The sequence below is a fragment of the Neolamprologus multifasciatus genome, chromosome 17, assembly GCF_963576455.1.
Source record: "Neolamprologus multifasciatus chromosome 17, fNeoMul1.2, whole genome shotgun sequence".
Lineage (NCBI taxonomy): Eukaryota > Metazoa > Chordata > Actinopteri > Cichliformes > Cichlidae > Neolamprologus > Neolamprologus multifasciatus.
The window spans coordinates 35566747-35584969 of NC_140455.1; the positions used below are offsets into that span (position 1 = coordinate 35566747).

Sequence of the window (18223 nt, forward strand, 5' to 3'; positions counted from 1 at the left end):
GTATTTTTCAAAGAAACCTGCAAGTCACTTAAAGCCAAATTAACTCATAAAATGTGTCCGTCATAATAACGTTACAGGCTATGCTAGGCTTTGGCCCACATCAGTCTAAAACTGTATGTACCCATGAATAACGTGTTTTGGAAACTAACTGCACAACAGGCAGCACTATTAGTTCTCTCAGTCTCAGAGCAGCATTTCTAATTTTGATTGAAACTGTCAGAGAAAACAGCAGCCTCGAGCGAGCCAGGATATTAGTTTACAGAGGCTGTTAAAATTATACATCTAACATTAAAATGTTGGTGACACAATAATTTCATCCTAATGGTACTGACATACTCATAGGGTTAATTTTTGAGACAAAATATCATGAGGTAGTCATGATTTTGCAAATATTCCAACCAACAATGGTGATACAAGATCACAGGTGAAATTGGATGATGACTTGTTGGTTCATGACTGTATTTGAAGCACATGTGTGACTGCATGTATTTGGAATGTCTCACTGTTATTCATCAGGTGACAGAGGCAGCTCTGCCATGTTGTAGCTCGGACAGAGGTGAAGAGGTGAGGTCACAGGTGACTGACTGATGATGTAAATTGTTTCATTAGTGTATATTTGACAAAGACTCTGAATTGACACGTCTCACTTTTCATATGGCACGAATCAATGTGTTATTTTATCAGGTGGCAATATGTCCTAGTGCAGTCAGAGGGGAAGAGCCAGGGCCAAAGGTGAGGCACATCAAGCACAGAATAATAATAATTGTAATCTGAGGATAAAACGCAAGTACTGAGGCTGAAAGAAGCTTCAGTGCTCTCAGAAGACTAAAAAGATGGCTAAGGTCAACAATGACTCAAATTAGATTAAACAATGCTGCTGTATGTCCACCAGGAGAGACTGGACAGTATAGATGTAAAACCAATATGCCAGCAGTTTATCTCAGTTAACGAGAGCAGAAGGCATGTGTTTGGCTGCTTCACATAGTGGACATTGAGTTGTTGTGTGGGTCACCAGTAGTCCATGTCTGTTGCTGTAACAGTAGTTCATGTTTAGAATAGAAAATCCCAGCTCACTGATTTGATCGGGGCAACAGTGCCTAAAATGTTGCATAATTTTGCTGAGAGATCTGTTACTTTGTGGTAATCTTAGACGAGTAGTTTTATGGACAAAACCCACCAGGTCATTCAGTGTTCCCTTAGTGCCAAAATATAACAGATGTTGGTGTATTATAACTGAAGTAATGTTGTTAAGTCCTTAAAGTCATATTCTTTTATTGTCATGACTGTATTTGAAGCTATTTTTTATTTTTGTATGATACCTTATTTATATGAAATATGGCTGAAGTAAAGTAAACTCTAAAATACTTAGTCAGTCATTTGTTTAATAGTAATTTAACATTATATAATTCACATATAAAACTATGAATTGTAATTTTAAATGGTTTAAAAGCATGTAGAATAGCATATGTAGGCAAGTATATTTCTCCTTTTTTTATTTTTATTTTTTTATCAAGAAGCAAAGACAAAAAAGGGAAAAAAAAGAAACAGGGCAGGGTTCGGTGGTTGAATCATCTGTCCCCACCAACGCCAAAACCAAATCTACGCCCTTGATTAGCATACATGTTTTTATTGAACATTTGAAGAACTAGCAAAAAAACAGAAACTCTTGTAGAGGACATAAAGTCAGAGATAGAAACGACAAGGAGCTGGTGCATCTAGTACAGGTAGAGCTGCTGCAAAAACCCACAGAGCCAAGCGGCCAATTTTCTCTGATTGGATTGTTACATTTGTGATTGACATAACATTGACCAATCAGATGAAAGGAAGAAAAATAGGGTCAAAATTCGTACTTGTAACTTGCAGGATTTTTTGGGTTTTTTTGGCTAAGTCCACACACAAATCTTTTTTACGCACACACAAATTCTTTTTACACATACAAATCCTGATTTACAAATACAAAACTGATTTACAAATACAAAATATTTATGACCACTTTTTGAGCCCATAATACCTCACTGCTCCAGACCTGTAAGCTTCTGTTTTTATAGAGGTGGTCACACTTGCTGATAATCAGTTAATCAAATGCTTTTAATTAGGAGCACACCGTTGCTACACACCCTGCTAATTCCTACAGATTTAGTATGGGTGTATTTAATTTTTCGCACATTGAATCTGCATTGTGGATTAGTTTTTGTCAGATATAAAATGATGCAGTATGTGCTTCAGATGTCGTTCATCTGATGTTGCATTTTATTAATTTTAAGATACATTAAGCACTAGATTATTTTTTGCTGCTCTAATATGTAAAACCATACCATTAAAGAGGGTGTCATTTCTTTTCACCATTACTGTAGCTTTCAGAGTTTCTTGGCATTTGGGTTAATAAACCAAAGCTAAAAAAGCTTTATGACTCAGTAATAAATAACATCATCATGTATTCATCACCTAAACTGTTTGTGTGGATTGTATCCTGTGGATGTTTCAGCATCTCTGGCTGGTACATGAAGTGAGCAAAGTCTGCTTTGCCCTCCTGGTCAGAGGAGGGCAACTTTTTACAGAATCACTGGAAAAATAAAAACATTATTGTCTCGCTGGCAACTCAGTTCCTTTGGTCTCATTTCTTATGAAGTCAGATGATTACAATCCTGGATTTGAGCTTTGCAGCAGCTCTGTCATGAGATTCTTCAGGTGTATCGGTTGTTAAAAAGATGAGACACAGGTATCGTTGTCAATTTCCCCATGTGCAGGATTATTGTTTCCATCCTCCTTGTTTGGCTGACCAACATTGTCTGTTCCTCCCATGACCTAAGGAAGGAAAAGTACAAGACAGAATTGAGCACCTGTCTTCAGTCTGTTGCTTTTGATACCTTTGCTCTTCAGCACGTACCCCGTCTTTGACACGTTTGAACAGGTGATAAGAAAGAGTGTCTTCTTTCATTAGCATAAGTCTCGGGTCCACCGTCTCCCTCAATCCCCCTGAAATGATAAGTGGAAGAAACAATAAGAAAATGATATCACAGTTCCAATGGCAAAATCTTTTCTTTTTTTCTTACCTGTCAAGAGACTGATGATTATTCCAACAATAACAGATGTTAAACCTCCAATGACAACGAAATAAAGGTAGGATGGAGAGTGCCACTGAACCGCATGTCTGGTGGTGAGAGAGATTCTTTTTTTCTCATATGGCCTTTATTTATATTATAGGAAAGCTCAGTCATCCCATCTCACCAGGCAATATTATATTAATTGATCTAACACACACTGAACCACACTTACATGTCATCAGTATTCTGTCCTGGGGTTATGGTAAAAAGACTTGGTTCTGTTGGCAGTGGGGTAGTCCAGTTGAGACTGCCACCAGTAGTAAAGTTACAACCCTCAGTGCTCAGCGAGAGAGGTCGGGTCATCTCAGGAGGAGAAGGGGATATCAATTCTCCAATGGTCACAGACACACCTGCAGCCAAACCTGCCACGAAGCCCCATAGGCCTCCCTGTGGACAAATATAAGGAGCTTCATGAAATATATATTACATAGACCAATAGTCAAAAATGTTTGTCAGAGTCGAGTGTCACTCAACGCTCAGGCTCATTTTTCAATATTATTTTCAGTTTGACAGCAGAACTATGTAAGCGAAAACAGATGATTTCTGAGTTCATTTATACAGTTCCAAATCACAACAAAACTTGGTTGGAGGCACTTTCTATTGTAAGGTAAAGACCCTACAATCCAGAGAGATGGATTATAACCAAATGATGAATAATAACTAATGATTTGTTACAAAGTGGTGTGTAACCACAGAGAGTGGAAAAAGGTGAGTGAAGAAGAAATGCTCAACCAGCAAGCCCCCATCAACGCCGTGCAACCAAGAGACGGCTCAGCACCTGATCCAATCCTAACAATAAGTTCAATAAAATCAATCTCAACAAATTATAAAATCCTGCGAGTTGGTTCCACTGAACAGGGTCAGTTGATGGGGTTTTACAGCTATGCAGTAAAAACAAACAAACAAACAAAAATAAATAAAAAAAACATATGAAGATTATAGTTGGTTTTTAAAGTTATTTGGTAATTGTTATTTTTTTTTATGCCATTAACATTTTTTAAACATTGAACATTAATAAGGGTGACTTTTTATACTGTAAATACAATGCTGTAAATAAAAAATGCTCCCTGCACTATGTTATACGATGACAGGTTGATGCAATACAGTTGAAACAATGATACAAATGTCGATTCTTTCATGCTACCAAGGGCTGATTTTGGCCAGATTTTGAGATCCCTGGAGGTAGAAATTTTCAAATGAAAATACCAAAATGAGAATGGACTTACTTTGGAGTTGACAAATGGACAGAGGACACCCAAACTGAACAGACCGAGTAAAGGACCCCCAGTGACCCCACCAATGATGGACACTGCCTGTTTGAAGAGACCTGCAGCTCAAAAAACACTTTGAAAATGGTCGTATTTACTGAGGTGAAAAATGTACTTATTTATGTAACTAACATGCTTTCTAATAAACAACAACAACGTTCCTGGATTTGTTTGCCTGAAAACATTGACAGCTCTGCATTAACAGATCTCTCTACCTGCATCATATGTCCCATGAGTGATGCCAGTCCAGCCATGGCAACGCATACAATTCCAAAAAACACACCTGCAAAAACATCACATCACAAAATGACATTTTTATCGACTACCAGCCGCATCCACAAAACAGAGATTAGTTTAATCTAACATAACATGCAGTTTACACTGGGGCAAAAAAGCATTTAGTCAGCCACCAATTTTACAAGTTCTCCCACTTAAAAACATGAGAGGACTGTAATTTTCATCATAGATTTTTAAAGAATTTATTTGCAAATTATGGTGGAAAATAAGTATTTGGTCAACAACAAAAGTTCATCTCAATACTTTGTTATATACCCTTTGTTGGCAATGACAGGGGTCAAACGTTTTCTGTAAATCTTCACAAGGTTTTCTCATTTTGTCTCTCATAGTTGAGATATACCTATGATGAAAATTACAGGCCTCTCTTGCACAATTGGTGGCTGACTAAATACTCTTTTGCCCCACTGTATATTATAAACAAACAACAGATAACTTATTATTTACTCAGCCCTTTGGAGATTAAGAGCAGCTTTTTCTCAGACAGTTCAATGCGTGGTTTGATCAGGTCCTCCATGGTCACTGCAGCCATTGCGTTGATTGCAGTAGAAACTGTGCTGAACATGAACAAATGAACCATGTTTACTTTGGAGTAATGGACATTACTGAGACTTTAAATGTGGCACAACTTTAAATGTTACAGGCATCATTCATCAGATGAATAAAAATATAACAAATTATGTTGTATGAACCTCAGAGAGGCACTATATACTGCAGCAAAAAATAGTCCTGGAAGACCTTGGTGATCTGCCAAGATATCCATCACCAAATAAGGCAACAGCTGTAAAGGGAAAAAAAACTTTATTGAAAGATCACAAAAACACTTGAATAAAAACAGTGGCACTGTTGGTACATCCTTCGTTTTCTTTGTTTATGTGTATGTACCTGATCAGGTGAAGAAATTTGTCCAGCTTTCCATGGGTCACAGTTCTTATAGAACGAATAAAGACACAGCCCTGAAATCACTGACGATGTCAGGGTGCAAGCTAGGCCTAACACGTTGATGAACAGAGCTCTGAAAAAACACAACACGAAGAAGGGAAGTATGCATACAAAAATCAGTGTAGCATAGCAAACGAGATTATATTTCCTATCACTGTATGCTGATGATGTCATCATTTATCATAGCTATCTTTTCTGAGTTTACGATAAGAACGTGTCATTTGCCAGCAAACCCCACCAATGTAGTGCCTTTGGCTGAATCAGAATTTACATAGATGTGGAAATAGACGTGTCATATATCGTTGTTTTCTTAATTTATTACTATGTGGAACCTTGTACAATGTATTTGCATTAATTCTCTATTAAAACAGTTTAATGGTTATCACTGTGGCCTCACCGCAACAAGATTCTTGGTTTTAGCTTGCTGGTCATCTGTGCCCTGCCTGATTAGTTTGTGTTTTGCAAGCTAAACAGGAAGGAAGGAATACATTCCTTTGAATCACTCACAATCTGGCATGTTTAATGCTCTTGCAGGAGTTGTATCTCTGAACTTGAGGTTGGTAGGTCCCATAAACTGCACTCCAACCAAATGCCCCTCCAATGACTAGTGTCCAAAAAGTGTGTCTTCTCAGAGGGTTTATGTCAAAGCTGGAATTACACAATAAAAGGATGATTTAAGTATAACACACACACACACACACACACATATACTCACTCCACAAAGTTAATTCTTCCTCCTTCTTGGGCATCTGACAAGATAGTGGAGATTCCTCCTTTTAAGATCACACATTTGATTATAACAGACATGTAGCCTGCAAACATTATTCCAATCTAGAAGAAAAATCAGAGATTTGTTTGGTTGGCAGATCTGTATTCTGTAACTATGTTGATAGATTTTGGTCCCAGTTATCAAATTCTTGCTAATTTACATGAATACTGCAAAGAATGAAGACATGACTCAAATGTGGTTGTGGTGGGAGGGGCAGCCATCTACCACAACTATTTGGAGGGCATTTGTGTATTTTTTTCATTTTATTTTCTGCAGAACCCTACCTGAACAACATCTGTCCACACCACAGCTTTCAGGCCACCCTGTAACAAACGCCACAAAACAAGAAAAATCTCTGTCAAAAAGGTTAGGAAGCTGTATTTATGAACAGAATGCATAACTTGGAAATATGTGACCGTATTCTGTAGTAGAACATTTTCAGAAAGCACCAGTGATGGGAATAACGGCGTCACTAACGACGTTACTTTTTTCAGTAACAAGTACATTAATAAGGGGGGGGGGGGGGGGGGGGGGGGGGGGACAGGACAAAGGACAAGCTATGGAAAAGTGCCAGAGATTAATAACAACTAATGCATCCACAGACAGCTGTATACCTCTGTTTAATCTGCAGTGGAGCAAAGTGGAAATTTGTCCTGTCTGAAGAGTCACATTTTTTGTGAAGACTGTTGAAAAGCTGAAGTCCTAGATTACCCATGAATGAAATTCAATTTCAAAATCCCTGGTAGCCCTTTGGGCAGGGACTCTTCAGTTTTTTATAGCCCAAAATAAATTTAAGTAGCCCGAATAAAAAAGAGAGCAATTTTTTGATTGATGTTTTGTTTCCTGTTTTGTTCCGTTACAATATTATACATTAAAGTATAATATTGTAAAGGAAACAAAACATTAATCAAAAAATTGTTAAAAACAAATTACAACATTGTATAAAAATGACAATCATCAACTCAAATACTTGGTTCTAATTGAACAGAAATTTCTATGAACTTGTAAGAACCGTGTAGAACATGAATCAGTCTGTGTCAGATCCTGAATTTGAAATTTCCGCTGAAGTCACGGGTAAGACACAAGTGGAACCAAGATCTAGGCCATTTGCTTTTTGAAGTTCGCAAAGACTGCTAAATTTTGCCAGTGGTAGTTCACTCTTTGCAACATAGTACGCTGTTTTAAACTGATTTTCAGGTTTATTTTTAGTTTGTTATTTGCAATTGGTGTTTGTTCTGGGAAAGATATTGCAGACTAAGCAATAATGCATTTCTTGCATTTCTCATGGGTTCTAATGGGACTTTCTTAAAATTACTGGTCCCAGTAACAAAGGCGCTTGTCGACTCAGAAATCGAGGGAAAACCAACAACACACCCGGTAGAACATTATGTTATTTACACGGGTGCACATAAGTTGTCCGCATGTGCGCATTCGCTGTCAAAATAAAAGACGCGCACCAGATAAGAAGTTGCAGCGCGCGTTTGCGTCCATATAAAAGGCAGTGTTTTTGTCCGCTAGAGTGGGATTTTCACGGCACATTCTGCACCACATCTCTGTGCGTTCATCATTTGTTTGAAGTCAGCTCACCTCCTGCATATGGGGCGCCGTTTGTAAAGTGAAACATGCTGAAATTAACGGCAACATTTTTCCCACATTTAGCTCAAAACCTTACAAAAACATGTTTTTTCGAGTAATTTTTTTTTACAACATTTAGTAAAATATTTCTAACTTTTCATCAAATGTTAAATATTAAATCTAAATATTATATTTAAATCTAAATGTTAAATCTAAATGTTAAATGTTAAATCTAATTGTTATATTTAAATCTAAATGTTATATTTAAATCTAAATGTTATATTTAAATCTAAATGTTACAGAAAACGAAATATTTAGGCTAACATGCAAATTTATTGTACGGATCAACGGAAATACCAAAATAAAAGCTTCCCGAAAACCTCCGGTGCAAAATTGTGTCTGCTCTCCCCCTCACTTCTCCCCGCCATGTGCTGCTTCACTTCTTGCCTACGAGCATGTCCAGCGATTTTGCTGGACATGTGCTGCAGCGATTGTGAAGTGGAGACTGCAGCTGCTAAGAGTGCACTACTGCTGAACCTTTGGATGGCCGACAAAACAGATCTTCCGATGTTTTCAGCTAAATCGCCGGACGTGCTTTCTCATGGTCCGTGCCGGGTTATGGCTGAATTCCAGTGGAATGACGGTCCCGCCATTAGTGATGGGTCGTTCGCGAACGAAATGGCTCTTAGAGCCGGCTCTTTGACGTGAACGACGCGAGCCGGCTCCTTATCGCGAGCCGTCACGTGGGTTTTTTTTTTTTTTTTCTTTCTCTCAGCCTCTCTCTCGCACTTTTTTTTCCGCTTCACTCTGCACGCGAGCCTGGTGCTTTACGCTGGGCAGAGGGGGGAGGGGCGGTAGTTACACTCAGTAGCACAGGAACAGAGCCGGAGAGAGAGAAAGAAAGCCAGGGACAACAACGTCACATTAGAAAGGTATAGTAATCATCCACAACTATTTTCAGTTGCAGATGATAAAGGATTCAGAAAGTTTATTCATGCAGGTCCATATGACAGAGAATATGCATCTTTTTGTTGTTTTCATGTTTTAATTTATATTTAATTGTGTTGTGGTTTGTAGTGTTTTGTGTTGTTTCACTTTAAATTTGTAAAAGGAAAAAGCTGAAAATTTAAATAGTTAAAATTTGAAATGTGAATAGTTGATTTTTGTATTATATGATTTATTTATTACATTTTATGTGGAGTGAATAAATAAAAGTATATTTACAGCCCCTAGAGACAAAGCACATACAAACTTCAAATCACGTACAAACTCCAAAACACGTAAAAACACGTACAAACTTCGAAGCACGTACAAACTCCGAAGCACGTACAAACTCCGAAGCACGTAAAAATGTAAAAACTCCGAAGCACGTAAAAACTCAAAACACGTACAAAATACAACAGAAGTGCTCCAGGATGCTGGGCACAGTGTTGAGCTTTTATTACCTAGTGGCTACACAAGCCAGCAAGTACCAACGACCCGATTTGGTGTGTGGTAGTAACAGGTAAATGAACTTTTTTAAAAATTATTTGAATATATATGAGTGCCTGTGTATAAATACACAAACAATACACACATGCTTTCAATTGTGTAATTTAAGTGATCTAGTAGCTCTGCTTTGGAAGTTCAGTTCATGCTAGAAATGTGTTTTGGAGTTTGTACGTGCTTTGTCTCTAGGGGCCATGGCATATATTTATATATAAACATATATAAATAAAACCACTTTTTTTTACGTTAGTAATTCCTTTTGTGCATAATTTTATATCATTGTTAATAATAAATTAATTAAAGCAGCAAAACAACCTGAAGAGCCGGTTCGGAGCCGAAAGAGCTGGCTCTTTTTAGTGAGCCGAGCCGAAAGAGCCGGATCTCTAAAAAGAGCCGGAAATCCCATCACTACCCGCCATGTGTTCCAGCCCTAAACCTAACCTTATCCCTAACCATAACCTTATTCTTAACCTTAACTAGCAGTTAAATGATGTAAAATAGTGTTTTCCAAAGCGATTTTTAGAAAATGAACGAACATTTGAATGAACATTTAGGAACGTGTTGGATACCCGAAAGCATAAAATCTTGACAATTTGTCACCTAGCGAAAATTATTACAGTTAGGGAGTGAGAACGTGTCTGACCACTACCGGCACTAGTGATGCGCGAATCATGAATGAATCGTTCAATACTCGCGAATCACTTTACTGACTCATGAATCATGATTCACAAGCCCAACTGACTCACTGACTCATCCCTGTTGCTGTTAGCAGCAATGTATCTAGCATATAATTAAAATTGTGGAGAAAAACACAACATCCAGTATCGTAACAAAAAATATGTCTGCTCTGAACTGGAAGAAAAAACCCTGAGTAGAAGCTCACATCAAGAAAATAGCTCCTCGGTTCACAGTAGCATTGCTCTGCTAACATGCTAACAGCACATTTGAGCTACTCACCCCCTCCCTCTTGTGCTGAATCATAGAGCGAACGAATCACTCACTCACTAACCCCCTCCTTCCTGTGCTGAATCGTAAGCCTAAGCGAATCACTCAGGATTCACTAACCCCCTCCCTCCTGTGCTGAATCGTAAGTGAATCACTCAGGACTCACTCACCCCCTCCCTCCTGTGCTGAATCATAGAGCGAACGAATCACTCACTGGCTGTATCCCAATTCAGGGTCTGCAGCCTTAAAGGCCGCATTTTAAGGCCGATTACGTCACCGCGACTCGACGAAGGCTGTCCCAATTCGAAGGCTGCTCGAAATGCGGCCCTCAAATGCGTCCTTCATTTCCCTGAATTTTAAGAACGTGGCGGTGTAGACTTCGTGGCCCAACATATCCCAGAATGCATAGCGCGGCGGTGGGTGTGGATAATTTTGCCGAAAAAAAACGGCGGATGAGGGGCGCCCGAAGAGTAAACTTTAAGTAAGTACTGAATATTATGTCACTTATTTATGTGCAAATGTTTAATAATGAAGAACATTAAAACATTACTGTTGGCCACATGTCGGCAAAGTTATGAGACATTAGTGACGTTTGTACTAACTTGGTTTTAAAGCCTTTACTTTAAAATATACGCCGTTCAACAGCTGACCTTAATCTTACAGAGAATGATTAAAGCTCATGTAGAAACAAACAAACAAATGAACAAAAGATTTTCTCCTTCATTTCTGTCAAACAAAGCTGTATGAAACGTTTCCAGCTGTTAGTATCATGGTTGCTAGGCAACCTGGGCAGCGCGACGGAGGCTAGACCGTCCCATTTCACAAGCCTCGCACTTCCGGCCTTAGCGGTCTTTAAGTACACGGCCCTTGAGAATCGTTGAGGCTGCATACTTTAAGGTTGCAGAGCCTGAATTGGGATACAGTCACTCACTCACCCCCTCCCTCCTGGCTCACAGCTTCTTCTTCTTGGTTGGCAACCAATGTTAAGGCGCATTACCGCCCCCTGGCCACAGCTCAGTGGACATTTAAATGAGAAAATATATATTTAACACATTTAAGGAAAATACTAATAAAATAAAAAATAAAGATATATTAAAATAAAATAAAATAAAAATAAATAAATGTTAATTAAGCAATTTTGATAGGAAATTGCTTAATTTTAGAAAAGTTTTTGCTCTTTTTTGCTCTATAAAATAGTTGTTTTCTTTTAGAATCATTCATCTTAGCAGTAGGATTTACATGAAAAGAGAAACAAATTAAGTTTGAGTAAAAATGTACATTTTTTGCACTCTCTGGTTGACTGACTCAGTAAATCAAATGACTCAAAAAAACCGATTCACTTTGGTGAGTGACTCATTAAAACTCGATTCAGTAAAAAGAATCAAATTTACCATCACTAACCGGCACACTTTTGCACCGGAGGTTTTCGGAAAGCTTTTATTTTGGTATTTCCGCTGATCTATGCAATAAATTTGCATGTTAGCCTAAACATTTAGATTTAACATTTAGCATTTAGATTTAAATATAATATATAGATTTAACATTTAGATTTAGATTTAAATATAATATTTAGATTTAACATTTAACATTTAGATTGAATATTTAACATTTAGATTTAACATTTAAAATTCTGTTTTAAATTTGAAAAGTTACAAATATTTTACTAAATGTTGTAAAAAAGGACTTGTTTTGAGTTAAATGTGGAAAAATGTTGCCGTTAATTTCAGCATGTTTCACTTTACAAACGGCGCCCCATACCTGCAACCACTTTTCCGAGAATATGCGCTTCTTTTGTGGTTCGGACTCCTTCTGACATTTCTTTGGAGGTGGAGGAACATCACAGTAATTGCTTAAAGGAGCTTCTTCGACATCTTTAAGAGTTCTAAACAAATGTCTGTCCTCCTCCAGAAAATCTTATGTACGCAAACACGCGTTGCAACTTCTTATCTTGTGCGCGTTTTTTATTTGGACAGCGAATGCGCACCTGCGGACCACTTATGTGCAGCCCTGGTTATTATTTAGCTCGTCATATTGCAGCCACTGAAATTCTTTTGTCCATGAAACCATGAAGCTGCACTTTCTTTTTGCCTTATAGTCTGATTTGTCATAACTTTTCCGTTTTGTGGAAAGCTTTTCTTTGGCTGTCACTTCTTTACCCTGACCTGTCTTATTTGGCTCAGCAGAACTAAAATATATATCCTGCTGCTTTTACACAGGCACTCACATAACGCTCAGCGATTCTCTGCGCGATCAACCTCTCACATGTTTAAGCTTGCTGCAGGAGATTTCACTTGTCATGTTTGCATAGTAAGCTAACGATTGATAAGACGATGTCAGAGGAATGGGTGCGCAAATTATCGTCACTCACCAATCAGTGCTGTCGCTCTCTATACACAGTTCGAGCAATTGCAAAGTGAAAGCAAAAAAAAAGCACAAATTCAAACGCAATTACAATATGTCACATATTGACAGTGGCTCACCGATGCCAATGACATAATTACCCAGCTACATTTCCGAAAGAATGCAAAAGCATTGACATATATTTTTCCTTTCTACGATAGCCCGACAGAGATAGATTTTGGTAGCCCGACTGGAAAAATTGCTAGCCCGGGCTAGCGATTTTGCGAGCCCTGACATTATGTAATAAATGTTTTACTAACCAGTGCACAATACAAAGTACAAACAGTGGCTGTCGAAATAATCCCACCCCACAGGTTCATACCAGTCACTGCAAAAAGAAGGAAAATTCATTAACAGGAAAACACTCTTGTTCAAGATCATTTTACGAACTTGACTGCTGTGAACTGGAGCTGACATACCTTGGTTCAAAGCCAGAGCTGGAGCATAAATTACAAGTCCAGTGAGAAGCAACTATGGCAAAGAGTTAGAAAGTCACAACAACATGTCTCTGCTGATACCAACGTAGTTTTATGTGCAGAAGTCAAAGCACTACAAAGATTGAACCACTGGCTTCTTACTACATTAAAAAGGAAGACTGCCATTCCCAGGAGACGGGTGGCTCTGCTGAAACGCAGCTCCAGATACTTGGCAGAGACCAGACAGAGAAAAGACGCATATTGATACTGATACATGAAACTTCTAGTTCCCCTCACTCCCTCCAAATCAGAGTCAAAGCTAGTAACAATGCTGAAAACAAAACCACAGTTACCTCATATGTGCTGTTGATGGCCAGTCTGTAGAAAACTGGGAGAAAGATCTCGGATGTGTACACCACTGCTATTACATAGGAAATACTTAAATAGCCAAATATGGCTCCGTAGCGATACACCTACGGACAGGTTGAAAAGCATTTATGGAAACAAAAAATAGCAAAACAGAATCATATAAAGAACAACACAGGCGACGGTGTTTCTTCACCGGGTGCCAGAGTCAGGCTGGTGAACCTTTGCCGGAGATCATTTGAAACACTGATTCTGCTGATACTGAACGAGCTTTGGAGCAACATATGAACAGTGCTGAACTCTGGTGAGTAACACGAAAACTTTAAATACGTTATTTGATTTGGTTGAAATTGAAAGCAGTGTACTCAAAGTAATGCTCGGTTAGCTGACTCCAGCCGTCTTCTAATGCACAGAAATCACAGTTTTACGCATTTTATAAAAATTTAATTTAAGCTCTGAATAAATGTTTGTGCGCTGAGGAAGCTGAGTGCAGATCCAGGACGGTCCCGACACGTTACCTCGGCTGGGTTGGAGAGCACAGTGACGGATGACATGTTGCTGGCAGTGAGGGACATGGAGACAGCCAGGGCATTGAGTTTTCGGCCCCCAGTTAAAAAGTCCCTGGAGGTTCCTTGTCTCCTGCTTCTCCAGGCGTAATAAAAACCAACAGCAGCAGACAGGAGCAGAACGACAGCAAACACCACATAGTCTGCTGCCACGAGCAAGTGAGCATCCCCGGACATTTTATCAGTCGGAGCAAAACTGAAATGAAGCTAAAGCGTTTATCAGGCAGTGCTTTGTAGATAACTGGGAAGGCGGTGTCATCACCTCCAGGTACTTTATTGAACTGTAAGATAAGTTACTCCAGGCGGTGCGCGCACGGGTCCTTTCAGGTTAACTTGACACTCAAAGTTAATGAATAAAGTTTAGAGTCAAAGGAGCTTGCAAAGAAAAGCGTCTGGACTTCTTTAAGTTACTTGAAGACGTTTCACCTCTCATCCGAGAAGCTTCTTCAGTTCTAAGGTCAAATGGTGGGGAGTCCCAGATATAAACCTAGTGGGAGTATCCCCCCACAGAGGGACAAAAGGACCCCCTGATTGTCCTCTAATCGCCTGAGCCAAGGTGTGGAACTGGGTGTGGGTCCCGATCAGCCAGAGTTTCGGGTGAGTTCATTGTGAAACCTGGCCCCACCTTATCATGCGAATTCCTGAGGTCAGATGGCCCAGGATGTGAGTGGGCGTTAAGGCGTCTGGGAAGGGATCTCAAAACTTCATTATAGATGGCAGAGAATTGGTGTCGTAAACCACCGCCTCTGTTCAAAGATGGTCGCTCACAGTGAACATAGATGCTTCTTTCACTCCTCTTTCAAACCATCTGTCCTCTCTGTCCAAAATGTGAACATTGGCATCCACGAAAGAGTGACCTTTATCCTTAAGATGCAGATGGACAGCTGAGTCTTGTCCTGTGGAGGTGGCTCTTCTATGTTGTGCCATGCGCTTGTGAAGTGGCTGTTTGGTCTCTCCAATGTAGAGGTCTGGGCATTCCTCGCTGCACTGTACGGCATACACCACATTGTTAAGTCTGTGTTTTGGCGTTTTGTCTTAGGGGTGAACCAGTTTTTGTCTGAGCGTGTTGCTAGGTCTGAAATGCACCGGGATGTCATGCTTGGAGAAAGAAGTCCAGGCGCTTTTCTTTGCAAGCTCCTTTGACTACGATGACCTGGATGACTGAGAACCTTCACAGACAATAAAGTTTAGAATTTCGAGTTTGAACCCAAACACATAAAACTTAGAAAACTGGATGCATGTTTAACGGACCTCTTTCTTGTGCTGTGGCTGGTGGATGTCAGACAGGGACGTGCTCTTTGTCCTGGGATTTGGGTCGTTTCTGCACATTATGCTGTGTTTGCATTTGGAACACCACGTGTATTTGTTCTGGGCTCTCTGTGATATCGTGTTAAAGGTTTGATAATCAGTTATTGCAGAGACACTGTTATAGCCTCCTTTATTGCACTTGGTTAAACATTGTGCTTCTCCAGTAAAAGTAAAACAGAAACAGACCAAACATAGGACTTCCACTGACCTCACCGATGATTATTCTTCATCAAAACATCCAAAGTGAAACCTTAAATGCTTTATATACACATGCACATGTTTAAAAAGTTCAAGTGTTTGGTAGGCCACATTTAAGATTTATGTATTTTCATGTTGTGACTTGTATCAAAAGATTCTCACTACCTGAACAAGTAGTCCCATAAGTGATGCCAGGTCAGCTATAGAAACACACAACACTCTGATACCGCAACCTGCAACAACATCGTGTAACAACTGACATTTTAATCATGCAGATTTATTAACTGATTCAGCTTTAGCCTCAGTCACATACCAGTGCTCAAAGGACAGAGTTAACCATGTACACCATGTACAGTGAATAGATCAGGTAGGTAATCAGCACTCTGGAGATGTGAAGCAGTTGTTTGTCAGTTAGTGTGACATTTGGCTTGATTGATTTGGGGCGATCGTGGCTCAAGAGTTGGCAGTTCGTCTTGTAATCGGAAGGTTGCCAGTTCGAGCCCCGGCTCCGACAGTCTCGGTCGTTGTGTCCTTGGGCAAGACACTTCACCCGTTGCCTACTGGTGGTGGTCAGAGGGCCCGGTGGCGCCAGTGTCCGGCAGCCTAACCTCTGTCAGTGCGCCCCAGGGCAGCTGTGGCTAAAATGTAGCTGCCATCACCAGTGTGTGAATGACTGAATGTTGTCTAATTTGCTTTGGTGTCCATATGGACTAAGTAAAGCGCTATACAAATACAGGCCATTTACCACTTGATCAGGTAAATCTAGATTGCAGCCAATGTGTTGATGATTAATAAGTCTGCACTTACTCCCTACATCTTTAACTAAATATCTGTACTTTCTACTCTTTACATTGTAAACATGTAATACCTACATGCTGTAGGTAATACCTACATGCTGTAGGTATTACAGGTATTTCACTGCAGTGGTTTGTATCATATCTATCTAATAGACTCCAATTTGTGCATGTAAATGGAGAGTCCTCTTCACACACTGAGGTTAATTATGGAGTTCCACAGGGTTCAGTGCTAGGACCAATTCTGTTTACATTATACATGCTTCCCCTAGGCAGCATCATTAGAAGACATAGCATACATTTTCACTGCTATGCAGATGACACCCAGCTCTATCTGTCCATGAAGCCAGATAACACACACCAATTAGTTAAACTGCAGGAATGTCTTAAACACATAAAGACTTGGATGGCCACTAACTTTCTGCTTCTTAACTCAGATAAAACTGAGGTCATTGTACTCGGCGCTGAAAAGCTTAGAAATATGGTATCTAACCAGATTCTTACTCTGGATGGCATTACCTTGGCCTCCAGTAACACTGTGAGGAACCTTGGAGTCATTTTTGACCAGGATATGTCCTTCAACGCACATATTAAACAAATATGTAAGACTGCGTTCTTCCATTTGCGCAACATCTCTAAAATTAGAAATATCCTGTCTCAGAGTGACGCTGAAAAACTAGTTCATGCATTTATTACTTCCAGGCTGGACTACTGCAATTCATTATTATCAGGATGTCCAAAAAACTCACTGAAAAGCCTTCAGCTAATCCAAAATGCTGCAGCAAGAGTCCTGACAGGGACTAGAAAGAGAGAGCAGATTTCTCCTGTTTTGGCTTCCCTTCATTGGCTTCCTGTTAAATCCAGAATTGAATTCAAAATCCTGCTCCTCACATACAAGGTCTTAAATAATCAGGCCACATCTTATCTTAATGACCTTGTAGTACCATATCACCCTATTAGAGCACTTCGCTCGCGCTCTGCAGGCCTACTTGTTGTTCCTAGAGTGTTTAAAAGTAGAATGGGAGGGAGAGCCTTCAGTTTTCAGGCCCCTCTTCTGTGGAACCAGCTTCCAGTTTGGATTTGGGAGACAGACACTATCTCTACTTTTAAGATTAGGCTTAAAACTTTCCTTTTTGCTAAAGCATATAGTTAGGGCTGGACCAGGTGACCCTGAATCCTCCCTTAGTTATGCTGCAATAGATGTAGGCTGCTGGGGGATTCCCATGATGCATTGAGTTTTTCCTTTCCAGTCACCTTTCTCACTCACTATATATGAACAGACCTCTCTGTGTTGAATCATATCTGTTATTAACCTCTGTCTCTCTTCCACAGCATGTCTTTTATCCTGTCTTCCTTCTCTCACCCCAACCGGTCGCAGCAGATGGCCCCGCCCCTCCCTGAGCCTGGTTCTGCCGGAGGTTTCTTCCTGTTAAAAGGGAGTTTTTCCTTCCCACTGTCGCCAAAGTGCTTGCTCATAGGGGGTCATATGATTGTTGGGCTTTTCTCTGTATCTATGAAGCGCCTTGAGGCGACTTTTGTTGTGATTTGGCGCTATATAAATAAAATTGAATTGAATTGAATTGAATTTTCAACACAGTTACTTTTGCTTTAACACATTTGGGTTGAGTTAATATTTCCTCACTGTGAACCTCTAAACATCAAAGCCATTTCAGCCTAAACAGTAAAACATGAATGGCAGTCCTGTTTGTTTTAATCACCAGAGGATGTAAAAGTGATGACAAATGCCAAAGTCAGGTGTTAAACATGGGTGAGCGTTCGTTGTTCTGGTT

General features: G+C 39.6%; 2 protein-coding genes across 2 annotated transcripts in view; both read right to left on the reverse strand.

Annotated features, from left to right (window-relative positions):
• The window catches only part of LOC146499765 (sodium-coupled monocarboxylate transporter 1-like), an 88376-nt gene that overhangs the window by 62922 nt on the left and 7231 nt on the right, over positions 1-18223 (reverse strand). The gene's annotated exons all lie outside the window — the stretch shown is intronic.
• LOC146499771 (sodium-coupled monocarboxylate transporter 1-like) lies at positions 2228-16470 on the reverse strand. The gene is made up of 18 exons (XM_085136813.1): positions 15953-16470; positions 14086-15872; positions 13555-13674; positions 13364-13429; positions 13205-13256; positions 13046-13113; positions 6662-6700; positions 6324-6439; positions 6116-6256; positions 5552-5681; positions 5359-5447; positions 5114-5223; positions 4588-4655; positions 4331-4417; positions 3277-3491; positions 3054-3151; positions 2888-2976; positions 2228-2805 (listed from the first exon to the last, which is right to left on the reverse strand). The coding sequence occupies exons 2-18, from the start codon at positions 14308-14310 to the stop codon at positions 2701-2703; spliced, it is 1818 nt and encodes a 605-aa protein (XP_084992939.1). The 5' UTR covers positions 14311-15872; positions 15953-16470; the 3' UTR covers positions 2228-2700.